Source organism: Sparus aurata, chromosome 13 (genome assembly GCF_900880675.1).
Source record: "Sparus aurata chromosome 13, fSpaAur1.1, whole genome shotgun sequence".
NCBI lineage: Eukaryota > Metazoa > Chordata > Actinopteri > Spariformes > Sparidae > Sparus > Sparus aurata.
Window position 1 is genome coordinate 11,338,450 of NC_044199.1, and position 14,495 is coordinate 11,352,944.

The following is a 14,495-nucleotide window of genomic DNA, read 5'->3' on the forward strand; positions in this document are numbered from 1 at the left end:
TGACTTGGTCTCAACCCCTCAAAGTCTTGAGGTGTCTCTCTCTCGATACACTCCGGTCCTTTGTCATCACTTGATCTCGGTCTAGGCGGTCTTGACTGCAACACTGGTGAACATGTAATGTTGAACTCGACTGAGACGGTTTGTAGATTTATAAATTTTTTTCATCTGTGTTGTCGAAGCATTTCCTTGCGGTGGAGGCTGTGAATCTGCATCCAAGTTACTATGTGAACTTCCTGCTACTGGCCATGGGGTGGAGACGGTGAGCCGATGTGCATGAGTCTGTTGGTATGACGGTGCTAGAAATTTCTAGGGGCTCACAAATCCACCCTGAGATGATGATGAGGTTGGTCAGCATTTATACTGTGCAGACTTGATGTCAGTAACACAAAAATGAGAATAAAATGAATCATCTATGGATTTTCTCTTAAAAAATCATTCAAGCTACACGTTTTTACATAAGAGCACAGCTATATGCTTGTGATAGATTGCAAGAATCACTCTGAGCTCTGCGACAGGCATTTATAATACATAAGAGTAGCTTTTAAAGTGGAAATCAGTGGAAGTGGAGTGCCACATAGAGGGACATGAAGGACAAACTAGGACAGGAGTGGAACCCAGGAAACGAGACAGAGGTGAGGAGAGGGCCAGAGAGGGAAGGAGACAAGGTCATAACGGGACAAAAACAATGATGCTGACCGAGTTTCGCCCCAGCCCTGCCTGCCAACCTTCCCGCCCCGTGTCCTCCGTCAGGCACTGCAGAGGAGACAGACCAATCAGCGCTCTCTGGTTCACCCTTGTCCCTCCCACTCTCTCCCCACCTCTCTGTATCACTCCCACCTCACCTCAGAAGTGTGATGCTTTGCAGTGCTGCACACTGAGGAGACTACAAGCCAGCAGCTGCTCATTCCTCAGCCAGACAAGAGCACGCAGGCAGGAGCTGCTACATCATCCGGCCCTGACAGGAGGTAAGACTGCTCAGAGATGTTCAGCTGCAGCTCAGGGGGATCGACGCGGGGACTACGGTCACATCATGGACAAGTGAAAGATGCTAGAAGGTGTAGGTATGTAGGTATGTAGGGAATGATGACAGAAAATACCTACATGCAGAGATATGTAAACATCAGACATTTATCACATGATAGGTGCAAACGTGTGTCAAACACATTGGAAAAATGTGAGGAATAGTGTAACAAACAGGCGTTGAAACAGAAGAGAGAAAACATTTGTGTCATCCCTCGCTCTGAATTATTATCTATTATCTAATTATTATCATTAGATTTGGCCACAGGCGGGAAAGTTATGGAGGCAACTAGAGGACATTTACAGTCATTTAGATCGTCCAAAACTAGAACATCGTGTTTGTTTATCAGAGGATTGATTACAGGCTTCCTTGAGTTTGTTTCCTGTGCTGTGACCTCACCCAAAAAAATGACCTCATCATCGCGTCGAGAGCCAACGTTTGAGAGGACTTGATTCAAACGGATCATAACTCAGTTCGCCGAGTGTTCGCGTCTTGATTGTTCCAGATTTACTTTCTCACATTCCCTCTTTTTTTCTCTTCAAAGTTGGATGGGTGCTTTTCCATCATGCTCAAGTCTCTGTTTGTGTATGGAGTGCTGGGAGGTGAGACTTTTTTGTAAAGTATATTTTTTCTACACTGGTCTGCTCTTCATTTGCCCTCATCCCCTCTGTGCTCCTCTCACGTCCTTCTGTGCGCTTTCTCCCCAGTGTTGCTGATCCCAGCAGAGTGCAATCAGATCACCGTGTGCATTGAGGAAGACAATGACCTGAGGGTGGACTGCCTGATCGAGTCCCAGCCGAACAAGATCAACAGCTATGAGTTCTCTTGGTCCTCCGGAACCAAAGAGTCCCTCATTAACACCAATGTGTCCGGTTCCGCAGCCGAGGCCAAGTTCAGAGACAAAAGTGAAGTACAGGAGCTGGAGCCTCATGGCTACAGAATGACCCTGAGCGACTTCACAGACAAACTCCCACACAACACCACCTACATGTGCAAAATAACTGGGGTGGGTGCCAGTGTCAATGTGGAGAAAGGTAGGCGTATCAGCTGCGTGTGAGGGAGTGAGCATGAGAATAAGTGAGTGGGAGACCAACTGAAGAGGATTTTGTTCAGCTCTTTTCATCCCACTTTTTCTTCCTCTGCAGATCAACTTGCCACGTGTTCAGCTGTGAGCGTGTTTCTGAAGACCTCCTGTTCATGGATCGCTTGCCTTCTGCTCTTCGTCTTCTATCAAACTCATCGCTAAAAGCAAAAAAACCCCCAAAAAACCCCAAAACAAACATGCAGGCTTGTTCTGGCACACACACACACACACATCTAACCACACCCACGCTTCTGTCCGCATTCCCACAATAACACCCACATGTTAAGATGTTGTCAATCGCTTGCAAATGTCTCTCCTTCCTTTGTGCATGGAAATGTTTTCACAAGTGTGACACCACAGATTCAAGATGATCCTGAAGAAAGGTTCATAGACGTGCTTTTTTTTTGCTGCAGAGGCACACACAGCTGCGTAACTAGACTGAGTAACTTGCCTTGTAAATATTACTCTGGAAGGTGTCTGTTTTCAATAAAGGGATGCTCTTGAAAGCCGGATAAAGATTTGTGTGTCAATTCACTGCTCATAGCTTCGGAATAGAAAGGGGTGAAAAATACAAGGTTGTTTTTGAAGCCGTGTCATGCACATAAGCTCTATCGTGTTGGTGAAAAGTGATGACAGCGAATGTTTATATCATTATAATGACAAAATATGTATTTGAAGTTTACATGTAGGGGGGTCTACCGTGCATGTAAAAAGTATACACACTATACAACACGTGCGAATGTTGTTGTTTTTTGACATTGAAACAGAGTAGATTTATTCGACCTTTTCTGACACAGATCAACGGAATAGGACCCACTAATGTCCAAAATGTGACTAAAAAGTGCCAGTCAGGGGGAGGATGCATTTCCAGATCACTGAATGTCCTTTGGCGTATAGTTACATCAATCATGACCGTGACACAGCACTAAAACTGAGTGAGAGACAGACAAACAGACTGCAGGCTGAAACTGTTCCCAAATGTCCATCCACTAACTGCTGATTTGAGTACTTACGCAATATAGTATATTGCATTTTATATTTGTATTCAATTCAGATCACTTTGCATATATTTGTTTTTAGCTTGAAATTAAAGGGAATTTTTCCCGTTGAGCTTCATCCAAAAAAGGAACATTAGATGTACTTTGATTCAATGCTTTAAAACAGTAAGGTGGGGAAAGAAATAAACTTCCAAAAGAAAGTGAATACTTTTTTTTTTCTTTTTTTTTTTTTTACAGGCTTTCAATTTGACTTCAAACTAACTTCGAATTTGACTTTGGCTTCAAAAGTCTGAAGAGCCAGACAGTCCACCAAGACATATTAATATCGGTGCCCCACAAACAGACCAGCCTGTAATCTAATTAGTTTTGTGTTGGACCTCATGGTATCCCAAGTGTTCGGCATTTAATATAAATAAGACGTTTAGGAATATACTGTGTATATTCATGTACTGTGAATATAAATAAAATGGGTTCAGAAACTTATTCATACTAGCACAGTAGTAAAATATGAATCGTTAAAATCATCACAATCAATAAAAGGCAACACAAGCAATGCCAATAATGATCAAAATAAAATTATGAAATACTCATGAAATGTATTATAATAAACAATGCTTATAAAATACATAATATTAATAACAATGATGATAAACAGTAAAATGTTGACAAAACGCCTGTCTGTCGCAGATATTCTCATAACCTTCAATGCTGTATGGTGACGTGAGACTGTCAGCAGAGTTTCTCACATGCATCTGTGGTTTCGCCTACGGGCGCTCTTGACCCTCGGTGCTTTCCGTAGTTTCCGACAACAACACGATGGCCGCTACAACTGATTGCAGCAAGAAACCAGAGCTATCTAAAGCTGAGTACCTTAAACGTTATTTATCCGCTGACGAAGATGTCAAGAAGTCCAAGGGGAAGCTTAAAAAGAAAAGGCGAAAAGTTGCCGAGAAAGGGTGAGTCTGTGGGAGCGTTTTAATTCAGCTGTCCGTCATGTTGTGTGTGCGTGTTAGCCGTTAAGCTATCTGAGGTCGCTATTGCTGTTTATCGACGTTAAACTTGTTGGTTTTTGATGGAAAGTTTATATATCTTAACACAACTCAATTTTACCTCTCCTATTCAAGGCTTAAAATAGTAGACGACGACATAGACTGGAAACAGATGGTCATAGAGGAGGAGGAGAATGATGAGGACGAAGAGGAGGCTCCAGTGGTAAGTATTTGCTAGCTAGCTAAGCTAACGTGTGTCAATTCATTTACCTGAAGCGATTAGCCCGCCGACTTCATCATTTACAGCGCACTTTAAAACACCATTCATTGGATGAGTATATGTTTTGAAATGAAGCAGTGATTTGGTTGTTTCATATTGTTTTAGGTATAGAGAACTATCACGGTATCAAAAATATGCCACACAAAAATTTATTTAGAATCACGTGAATAAAGTAGAACAGCAAATCTCAATATTTGTCAATTTATCAATATATTTGTTATTGTTACTCGTCTAGCAAGTATGGTCATCATCATTTGAATCCAAAAAAACAAAAAGCAGTCCTGCTCATTGATAGACTGTAATACTGTAATGCTCTAATGCAAGCGGAGGTATTAAGGAGACAGCTACCATGCTAGAATTATCACAGAAAATCTGTTTTCAAATATTTTGTCATATTGTTCAGTCATTTCATGAAACTTAATCTCTTGTGTTTGTTTACTAAGATTGCAGAGTTTATTGATGAGAGACCAGATGATGTGAAACAGCTGGAAGCCTTCAGAACCAGCAATAGATGGAAAGTGATCGGAGGTAATTGATTTTTGTGGACAAAGTAAAAAGAAGCTTTTTCTGTGTAATGAAATTAAGTGTATTTATACCTAGTCTCCTCTTCCAATAGCTGATGAAATGGAAGACGCAGAAGAGGGTGAAGTAAGAGAAGATCAACCTCTGGAGCCGGTGGCATCAAACAGGAATCGCCATGATTCGCCAGAGCTGTCATCAGAGAGAGGGAGACATGATTCCCCTGTTAGAAAGACCCGACATGACTCCCCAGATGTATCCCCTCCCAGAGGAGGTCGCCATGGTTCTCCAGACGTATCCCCCCCAAAAAAAGGTCGCCATGACTCTCCCGACATATCCCCCAAAAGACGAGGTCGCCATGATTCTCCAGACATATCCCCTCCCAGAAGAAGCCGCCATGACTCTCCAGACTTGTCCCAACCAAGGCAACATTCAGGGAAATCAGGGAAGGCACAAAGTAAAGGTGAGTGATCAGGAGTAATTATATAGGCTGAATCCAAACAAGAAACAGCACAGCAAACAAAAGATCTCCCAACATCAGCGAAGGGAAACGCTGTTTATGTAAATTACACAAAAAACGAGACAAAAAACATTGTCTTAATTTTGCTTAAACCCTTTTAAAATCGAATAGTTTTACTCTGAAATGTCATGAATGATAAATCAATATATATCCATGTACTGAGTGGCCTTATCCCTTCCCTAGGTTTTTCACTTTCATCCCCTCTCAGTCCAGCTGGTCTAATGACTCCTTGCACATGAGCACTTTGTTGAAGTGTTAAGTTATATAAACAAGTCACTTAACAGTTATTTTTTGTTAGATTCATCCCCCACCAGAAGAAAGCCCGGCTCATCATCAAATAAAAATTCTGATCGTCATCGATCACCACTGGCAAAGAGGGCTCAGAACAGGCATGATTCAGAATCTGACCAGTCACCTCCTCGGAAAAAGACGCTAAAGGGAGGCGCTTCAGATTCTGACCAATCACCTCCACGGATGCGCTCAAAAACAAGACAAGGCTCTGATTCTGACCAGTCACCACCCAGGAGGCGGCAGCATGGCGGAAAGGACTCAGATGAAGACCTGTCACCGCCTCGTAGGCCTGGCCAATCACAGGTGAGCAAATTAAAAGTTTATGCAGTATTATATGATTTTATGTGCTTCACACTGCTATATATGTGCTGTGTGAAATCAATCAGACACATGCAGTTTTTTTTTTTTCTTCTCAGGGTCCAAGGATGCTTTCTGGTGGGAAAGCAGGTCTAGTTCCTTTAGATATTTTAAGGAAGGAGCAGGAGGAGAACCGTCGCAGAGACAGAAACAACCAGCCATTAGAAGGTTGGCTCATCTTCCCCCTTTTAAGATACTCGTCTTTCACAGTTAGAACTCACAGGATTTTCTATCTCATATCAGATATCAGATATCTTTGGTCAGTTGTGATTAGTTGAATGATGCAGTCCTCACTTAGGTGACATTTTTAACCTATTTTCTCGTCATTAAAGATGAATCCCGCAACGCCCAGACGGTGTTCCGAGACAAGAGTGGTAAAAGGAGGGACTTGGAGTCAGAGAGAGAAGAACAGAAGAGGAAAGCTGGAGAAAAAGCAGCAAAGGATGAGAAATATGCTCAGTGGGGGAGAGGGTAGGTCTGCATACAAGTTTCACACATGAGAAAGTGAGATTATGATTACACAAAGAAGTAGAATGTTTGATGTGATGACTGCTGTTGGTTAAAGTCAGCTCATGTTTATAGGTTGGCCCAAGGCCAGATGCAACAGCAGAAACTTGAGGATGCGGTGCATGAGGCCCAGAAGCCGCTGGCACGTCGCTGCGATGATGAGGATCTGGACCGTATGTTGAGAGAGCAGGAAAGGGAGGGAGATCCAATGGCGGCGATGCTCAGGCGGAAGAAGGAACGCAATCCAAAGACAAAAGGTTTTAAAAGACATATTTGTACCTTGATCTAAGTTGACTGGTGTAAATGTTTGTTTACCACTCATAGAATACATTGTAAACAGTCTTATTTTTGTTTGCAGAGAAACCTCGATATAAAGGCCCAGCCCCACCACCAAACCGTTTCAATCTTCTACCAGGCTATCGCTGGGATGGAGTTGACAGGTACAGTGTAGTGTAATGTAATGACAATGAATGGGACTTTACATCCTTCTTTATCAAATGTAACACGTCTTTAGTTATTCTGTTTCTTCACATACATCTATCCGCACAGTCATCGCAATCTCAGTTTTGGCTCTTTTTTTTTTACCTGATGGGGAGCTTTATCAACTCAACGATTAAATTAAACGCAGAATTAACAGTTTGATTGTTAGAATTTGATTGAATTTGATTTGTGTCCTTGTCTCTTTAGGTCAAATGGTTTTGAGAAGAAACGCTACATGCGGATGGCAGATAAAAAAGCCGTCCAGGAGGCAGCATATAAATGGAGCGTGGAGGACATGTAGTGACAGCTGGACTCTGATGGATCAGGGGACAGGATATCTAATTCATGCTGTTAAAACCAGATTAGAAACATCTACTCAACAGTACCGACATTTTGAGTATAAAGATTCAAAGCAGTTTGATACTGTACAAGGGACATTGTATTATTACAAACTGATGATCTACAAACAAAACTGTACATAGCAGTGAAGTGACAGCATCTTTATTATTTTGTAATAAGTGAATCAATGTAGAGCCAAAAAAAGGATGTGTTTTTCACTGTTTTATTAAATAATGTTTTTTGTAAAATGTTGTGTCACAAGTGTTTACACAGCTATGGACTTTGATCTCACATGAATGGAGGTGATGGTTAGTTATTTAAATTATAGAGTTGTATTTTACTGAAACAAATATACTATTATTGTGATATTTTGTAAGTATTTTGTGTTTTTAGGGCCATTTAATTATGTTCTTGTTTTACTTGAAGGGGCAGCACTGATTTTAACTTTGTGAAGTACAGATGTTAGGACCTTTAAAAAAAACCAAAAAAAAAACCAACAACAGTTGGTTGACATTTAGGTGCTCCAGAGCCAAGAGGTGCATGCCAGATCACAGGTGTGGCTTACTGGCACACCTAAAAAATAGGAAAACGCCTATCATTAATGTTATTGGCTTCATTTGTGTCTTCTCATGAAAAGGAGGTATTCTTTGGACATTTCATTTTTATTGCCTTCTTGTGACGTCTGAATGGCCATTCATTCCCAACAGAAAGCTATCGGGCTCCCACTGTCATCACGAATGAGACAGAAAATGCGGCTTTTGTATACACATTTTTCTCACAGGACATTTTTACATGCCATTGTATGAAAAGCACAGATATAGTTAATGACATTGATGATGGCCATTTAAGTGTCTTTGCCAACATTGAGTAACAACAAGTTTAACAGTATGAAAGTGTGCTGTCTTTTAGGGTCAGTTTGTTTTGACTACCGTTTCTTCAGTCATGAAAATGAGTAGAATTTGTTTATTTAGTTTGTTTAGGCATAAAATATCAAGTCAATGAAGATCTTCTAATTAACATTTCTTCCTTTCTTTTAAGCGATTTTTCAAATCCGAGTACATTAACCGACATTATCAGTAACTATAGCTGTCTTTATATACATAGAAAAAAATATGATCTCGAGGGCACTAGTTTCCGTCCTGTAAATATAGCCGTGTAAGTAGGAACCTTTAAATTGACATAGTATTACTCGTTTCACTACGGAATGTTTTTTGTTGATGCACGGGTCTCTATGAGTGCATTAAGTTGGAGTAAGTCGAAGGAGCTGAAGCTTTTAATAGAAATGAAGGGCTTCTGTAGCTACTGACGATTTGTGTAGCGAAAAACACGGCACAGAATACTGAAGGAGACCTCCGTGGCCTCGTTTTGGATAAAAATGGTTGACTGGAGTCCGATAGCGAAGGTGTACGACCCGCTGAAAGCTGGCAGCATCGACGGCACGGACGTGGAGCCCCATGACCGGGCGGTGTGGAGGGCTATGGGTGCCCGCTATAAGCCCAACAAAGGTGTTGTGGGAGACCCACTGCTGACCCTATTTGTGTCCCGTCTGAACCCCCAGACAACAGAGGAAAAACTCCACCTAGTCTTCTCCAAGTACGGAGACATCCAGCGGCTGAGGCTGGTCCGGGACATCGTCACTGGCTTCTCCAAAAGATACGCCTTCATTGAATACAAGGAGGAGCGGTCTGTTGTCCGGGCCCGCCGGGACGCCAACAAGCTGGTGGTGGACCAACAGGAGGTGTTTGTGGACTTTGAACAGGAGAGGACCCTCAAAGGATGGGTCCCCCGGCGGCTCGGCGGAGGGCAGGGAGGGAAGAAAGAGTCCGGACAGCTGCGGTTCGGTGGCAGGGACAGGCCTTTCCGGAAGCCCATTAACCTCGGGGTCGGTCCGGTACAAGAACGCGGAGGAGGAGGAGGTGGTGGTGGAGGAGGAGGCGGAGGAAGGGAGTGGGAGAGACAAGGTGGGAGAGACAGGGAGGACCGGGACCGACACAGAGAGCCCGAGTGGGGCAGCAGGGGGTGGAGAGACGACCGGGACAGAGGCAGAGAGAGGGATGACCGCAGGCACGGAGACAGGAGCAGACACCGGGACAGGAGTCGAAGCCCGCGATCACAGAACTGGAGATGAATCCAAAGAACTGAGCTCACCGGTCAGGAGGAAGTCTGTGACAGATGTTTAGATACACAGTCCAGCTGTTTGCCTCAAGTGGAGGAGTTGGGCAGTGAAGGGGAGTGTGACTGTAAGGGGAATGATGAGCATTTCAATGAACAGATCACCTTCTTATAGTATCTTGATATCGTCCTGAGTGTGAAATGGCAAGTTTTCTGGTCGATGTCTCATCAAACTTGTTGTATGGTGATGTGATGTCAGTCTGGAGCAGCCACTTTAGGACTGGCACTCTAGAGTATTTCAGTATTTCTCAGGGGGATCTGGCATACACATGCTTTTGTAATGTGCATAGATCAGGAAAAGCAGTGTAATAATTCATCACATTAAGACCATATTAATTGGACATTACGGTGATGGACAGTTTTTACATTATTGATGTTGTCCAGCGCAAGAAGTCAGTAACACGAGCTTTAAAAGCACCACCTGCAGCTAACTGGACAAAATGCCTTTAACATTTGTTATTATACAGCCACATATAAAGCACATGTCCGATTGCGCCAGTTACATGTTTTCTGTCATAAGTGAGACAATTCATCACCTGTTCTGAAATCTGAGACGTGTATGTAGTGTTGAAACGCTAGTACTGTATGTAGCCTCTACATGTCATCCTTGTTTCCATTTTTTTTTTTTACTGGTAAAGATTTTTGGGGTCATACTTGGTCAAAAAGAGACTGATGACGCTTTGTGCAACATTCACTCGATAAATTGGGGAAGAAAACCAAATAAACCAAAAACGACTATAACACAATGGCAATGGTGTCATTTTCCTCCTTTCTTGTGCAGAAGTTAGAAAGATTTTTCTCTATTGTTGTTTTGGGTTGCATTTTGCTAGTGGAAGAGACATTTTTTTTTTCAATGTCATATGCATCTCTCCCACTTGCAAGTTTGCCCTGTAATTGTAATAGATAGAAAATACAGCTTCGACTAAATGTAAAGTTCACCAAACGCTGCATTAGTCACCAACAAAACGTTGTATGTTTTTGTTGTTGTTGGAAGTCAATAGAGTTGGATTCTTGATATTTTAATGCTGTGTTTAAAATAAAAACGGTGCAAAATGCACAAAATCATATGGACGAGCATAGGAATTAGAACGCGCAGCAAGTGGTCTTTTAAAGCAAAAAAAAAAAAAATAAGTGACATAATGTGGCTTCACTATGCATAGTTTGATTGAACAGTTATCCAGCTGTTAGAGCCCTTGTCCTGCTCGTCGAAGCAGATGATGTTTTAGTAATGAGTCACAGGGTGGAATGTTTTCTCTCAAGCTGACCGCATGTCTGATGTCAGCATTATTAAATGTTAATGGTCTGGTGTTAGCATCAGTCTGTTGAGCCCATGTGCTGCACACATCATCAGTCCATTAGCTCATCACGTTGGTCTGCTGCTGGGATATTCATCACTTCTCACCAGAGGATAGGCTAAAACTGAGAAAAAAAAGCTTTTGGTGCGGCTGAAAAACAACTGCAAACAAACGCAATGAAAGAACGCTGATCAAAACACTTGTGTGCCATTAAGTGGTCCACACTGGATTAAAGAATTTCCAGCACACAGACACACTTTGTGTTGGGTGTGGTCGGAGAAGGAGAATTCATCACCACCTCTGACGCAAACGTCTTTTTCACTGCAATTCTGTGTAAACTGAAGAGTCAGATTAAAAATCGTGTGCAGTTTGAAAGACGATGTCATCCATAAAAGCCTACAAAAATAGCATATTTTACCATAGTTTATCAGATTATGTTCATTAATGTCATTGTATTGTATGATTATAGCAAACTAGGACTGACAGACATAATGGAATTAGTCATTTGGGCAGACAAAATATTTTGACCATTACTTTGACAATTTCTTTTATATTTCTTTATTTATAATGTTATTAAATTGCCAAGTTTTACAGATAAAGGTGAACCGTGTTACAACAGTCAAAACACTTTTTTCTGGTAAGAGCACATGCTGATTTTTTTTTGGAGCATCACTCAGACGCCATGTGTGGTTGTCTGGACGAGGCCGCTCTCAGCCGGCCGGCATACCTGGGATTCATGATGGGCCATCCAGGGTAAGTCTCTCTCTGGACTGTGCAGAACTCGAACCTGTGAATCAAAAAGACAGAGACACTGGTGAGCTGCTCTACGTCGATCTACAGCAGAGAGACACTGACAAACTGGCTCTAACCCGAAGGCAGGGTTGATGCCGATGTTGTCTGGCTGTGGGTGGGCAGGTGTTCGCCTCCTGCGGCAGGAGGACGGAGGAGGGAAGTCCTTCTGATACTGGGACTTCATTTCTGTTGTGCCATGTTCATTTTCCCCCGCTGTCGACCCCGTCCGATCACGCTGGCTTTCTATCCCGACCTCGTCTGCTTCTCTGTCCCTGCTGCTGATTCCTCTTCCTGTTTGTCTCGAGGATGTGAGATGAGAGCAGTGGGACTCCTGCTGTGTGTTCTCGGCGACATGGCCTCCTGAAGGTAAAACAGAATTTATAATAACTTACGGCATTTTTTATATTGTAACTACATCTGGATGTCCTTTCTTTTCTATGTGGAGTGTTAATGACTGCATTCGTACTTCAGTCTGATGCATTTATCTGAATAAATGAATAAATGACATTAAAAAAATCATAAATCTCTTGTCTTATCTCAGCCCTAACACACACACACACACACACACACACACACACAGACACACACACATCCATTCAGTAAACACAACACAGCCTGGCACTAAACACTCACATGTCCACACTAACACAACTCATGGCTTATCTTCAAAACAGATAAGATGAGTTTACTCTCTGGGTTAGATAAGACTGCAGACCTTTGCCTCTGTCTGGTTGTGGGACGGGTCGAAAGCAGAAAGCTTCTCGTGACGTGGTCTCCATCTTAGCAGGAGTGTCTGGGTAGAGGAGAAATCCTGTGGAAGTCAAACAGGGTGAAAAGTGATCTTTAAAATAGCCAAATATTGGACAAACAAAGACCTTTCCCTTTAAATATATGTAGTATGTACTTTAAAAAGTTTCACTACTCGGAGTAGCTTCTTTGGAGCAATTCCAGTTAAAATATCACAGCTGGACTAAGTGCACTTAACATCTCATCAAGCAACTCTAACTCTGTCTGATGCTGACAACCTGTACCTGCCACTGACGGCGGCTCTCCCCTGAAAGGTCGACTGGGCAGAAACAGTTCAGCGTGACGCCTGGGGTGTCGTAGGTTGGTATTTTTGATGAACATATCGTCTGTCTGCTCACTGGCATCACCGGCAAAGCCACCCTGTCTCTCTGGTACAACAAATACTATTAAAATTAGCACAACTTTCTGTTAGTAGATATTAGAAACTGTTTTTGCAAGCCTTAAAACAACAGCCATGAAGTTCGTGAAGAGAGTAATTTACTGTATTGCTCACCTTGTATGTAGAAAAAAAAAGCACAAGATGTGAAAAAAATGCTGCAGTGTTTCCCCTATACAGACCACAATTCTCTGTTCTGTGTATGTGTGTGTGTTATAAGGCTATACGCAGAGCTACTTAAAGCTTGTTTACTGCAGTAGTCATGGTGCTGTATTCTTCTCCAGTGATTGACAGATACAGTAGTTACCAACTGAGACAATAAAGCTGCTGGAACTTTGCAGTGGCAGTATGAAGTAGGGACGATTTGACACATAGACAGCTAGAAGTGTCTGAAATGTCAAGTCGTGCTTCAGCAACTCATGCATAAAGATGATAAGATACATTTGAGTGAAGTTGTGTTACGACACACACTATGCTGTCGAAAAAAAAGAAAAACAGAAAACATGTTGTCTTTTCAGTGGTTGCCCTGGAGCATTTGGCCAGCACTCAGCAATGCACTGTGCCTCCCAGTGTTCAGCTGGCATAAACCCCAACTGTATTTCTCTCACATTAGAGGGCCTGTTCCAGCCTGTAACTTTTCAGGAGGGAACATTATACTTGTACATAAATCATTTTACCTAATGCATTTTACAGGTATTCTGCGGTGGCTATGTTCCTGCAAACTCTGCAAATCCCCTTTCATTCATAATTTAGTCTATAGTTTCATTGTGTTGTGGGCTGGAGGAGGTAAGTCGTCATATTGATCTTATCTGTGATGTACTTTCAGTATTGTGTCTGCTTTTTTCACTTGAGTATCTACAATGAACTCATAACAAGATAACAGATAAGATTCATATCTTTTAAAAACACAATTTAAGTATCCCATATAAAAGATCTCTACACAAGACGCTGGTCTCGAGTGAACACACACATTGTGTATCGAGATTATTGAGATGTATTGAGATGTATTGAGAATTTCTCTTCTTTTTGTAGTTTTGATTGTTGGAAATGTTGTTGTTTTCATTATAGTGTATATTGTAATTTTGATTAGTGTACATGTAGTTTTGATTGCAGTGTATTATGTAGTTTTGATTACAGTGTATTTTGTAGTTCTCATTATAGTGTATATTGTAATTTTGGCCAGCGTATTTTGTAGTTTTGATTAATGTACTTTATAGTTTTGACAACAGTATATTTTGTAATTTTGATTAGTGTATTTCATAGCTTTGATTACCATGTATTTCATAGATTTGATTAAAGTGTATTTGTAGTTTTGATTACAGTGTATTCTGTAGTTTTGATTAGTGTATTTTGTTGCATTCATTACATTGTAGTTGGTTTAAATAAAGTGTAGTTATACACATCACAGTCTTTCATAATTTTCTCATGTCCTTTCTTGTATATTTTATTTATTTTATTTATTTCTGAGGTAATCCAAAAGTAACACAGAGCACTTTAACATTGTGATACCTGGATTAAATTGCAAACAACATGGTAATTACTAGTAGCTAGAAGCCTAACTGTATTGGAATACATATTTAAACACTTCAATTGCCTTCAGCTCTCATTTTGTGCTCTAGCTAATTCTTGAGCTTCGGTCTGACACGTCCTGCTTCTTTTACCACTCAC

The 14,495-nt window shown here is 41.6% G+C and overlaps 4 protein-coding genes across 6 annotated transcripts; 3 read left to right on the top strand and 1 right to left on the bottom strand.

Moving 5' to 3' along the window:
• The first annotated feature begins 813 nt into the window (after nt 1–813).
• Nucleotides 814–2,621, top strand: LOC115593539 (uncharacterized). Its single transcript, XM_030437080.1, has 4 exons — nt 814–965; nt 1,566–1,623; nt 1,729–2,055; nt 2,167–2,621. Exons 2-4 carry the CDS (start codon nt 1,587–1,589, stop codon nt 2,265–2,267), a joined length of 465 nt encoding a protein of 154 aa, XP_030292940.1. The 5' UTR covers nt 814–965; nt 1,566–1,586; the 3' UTR covers nt 2,268–2,621.
• A 1,243-nt stretch (nt 2,622–3,864) lies between these two features.
• bud13 (BUD13 homolog) lies at nt 3,865–7,633 on the top strand. Its single transcript, XM_030436937.1, has 10 exons — nt 3,865–4,059; nt 4,228–4,315; nt 4,816–4,900; nt 4,989–5,354; nt 5,710–6,005; nt 6,119–6,227; nt 6,392–6,530; nt 6,642–6,823; nt 6,925–7,006; nt 7,254–7,633. The coding sequence occupies exons 1-10, from the start codon at nt 3,920–3,922 to the stop codon at nt 7,345–7,347; spliced, it is 1,581 nt and encodes a 526-aa protein (XP_030292797.1). The 5' UTR covers nt 3,865–3,919; the 3' UTR covers nt 7,348–7,633.
• A 959-nt stretch (nt 7,634–8,592) lies between these two features.
• Nucleotides 8,593–10,303, top strand: snrnp35 (small nuclear ribonucleoprotein 35 (U11/U12)). The gene has a single exon (XM_030438475.1). The coding sequence runs from the start codon at nt 8,761–8,763 to the stop codon at nt 9,511–9,513; it is 753 nt and encodes a 250-aa protein (XP_030294335.1). The 5' UTR covers nt 8,593–8,760; the 3' UTR covers nt 9,514–10,303.
• Nucleotides 10,304–11,394: 1,091 nt separating this feature from the next.
• LOC115594410 (uncharacterized) lies at nt 11,395–13,768 on the bottom strand. 3 transcript variants are annotated; one of them, XM_030438478.1, is made up of 5 exons: nt 12,945–13,762; nt 12,676–12,819; nt 12,360–12,455; nt 11,722–12,004; nt 11,395–11,639 (listed from the first exon to the last, which is right to left on the bottom strand). In XM_030438478.1, the coding sequence occupies exons 2-5, from the start codon at nt 12,770–12,772 to the stop codon at nt 11,522–11,524; spliced, it is 594 nt and encodes a 197-aa protein (XP_030294338.1). In that variant the 5' UTR covers nt 12,773–12,819; nt 12,945–13,762; the 3' UTR covers nt 11,395–11,521. The 3 variants fall into 3 exon arrangements, with proteins under 3 accessions (XP_030294338.1, XP_030294336.1, XP_030294337.1); XM_030438476.1 differs by having other exon boundaries at nt 11,395–12,004; nt 12,945–13,768; XM_030438477.1 differs by having other exon boundaries at nt 11,395–12,004; nt 12,676–12,834; nt 12,945–13,768.
• Nucleotides 13,769–14,495: the final 727 nt, after the last annotated feature.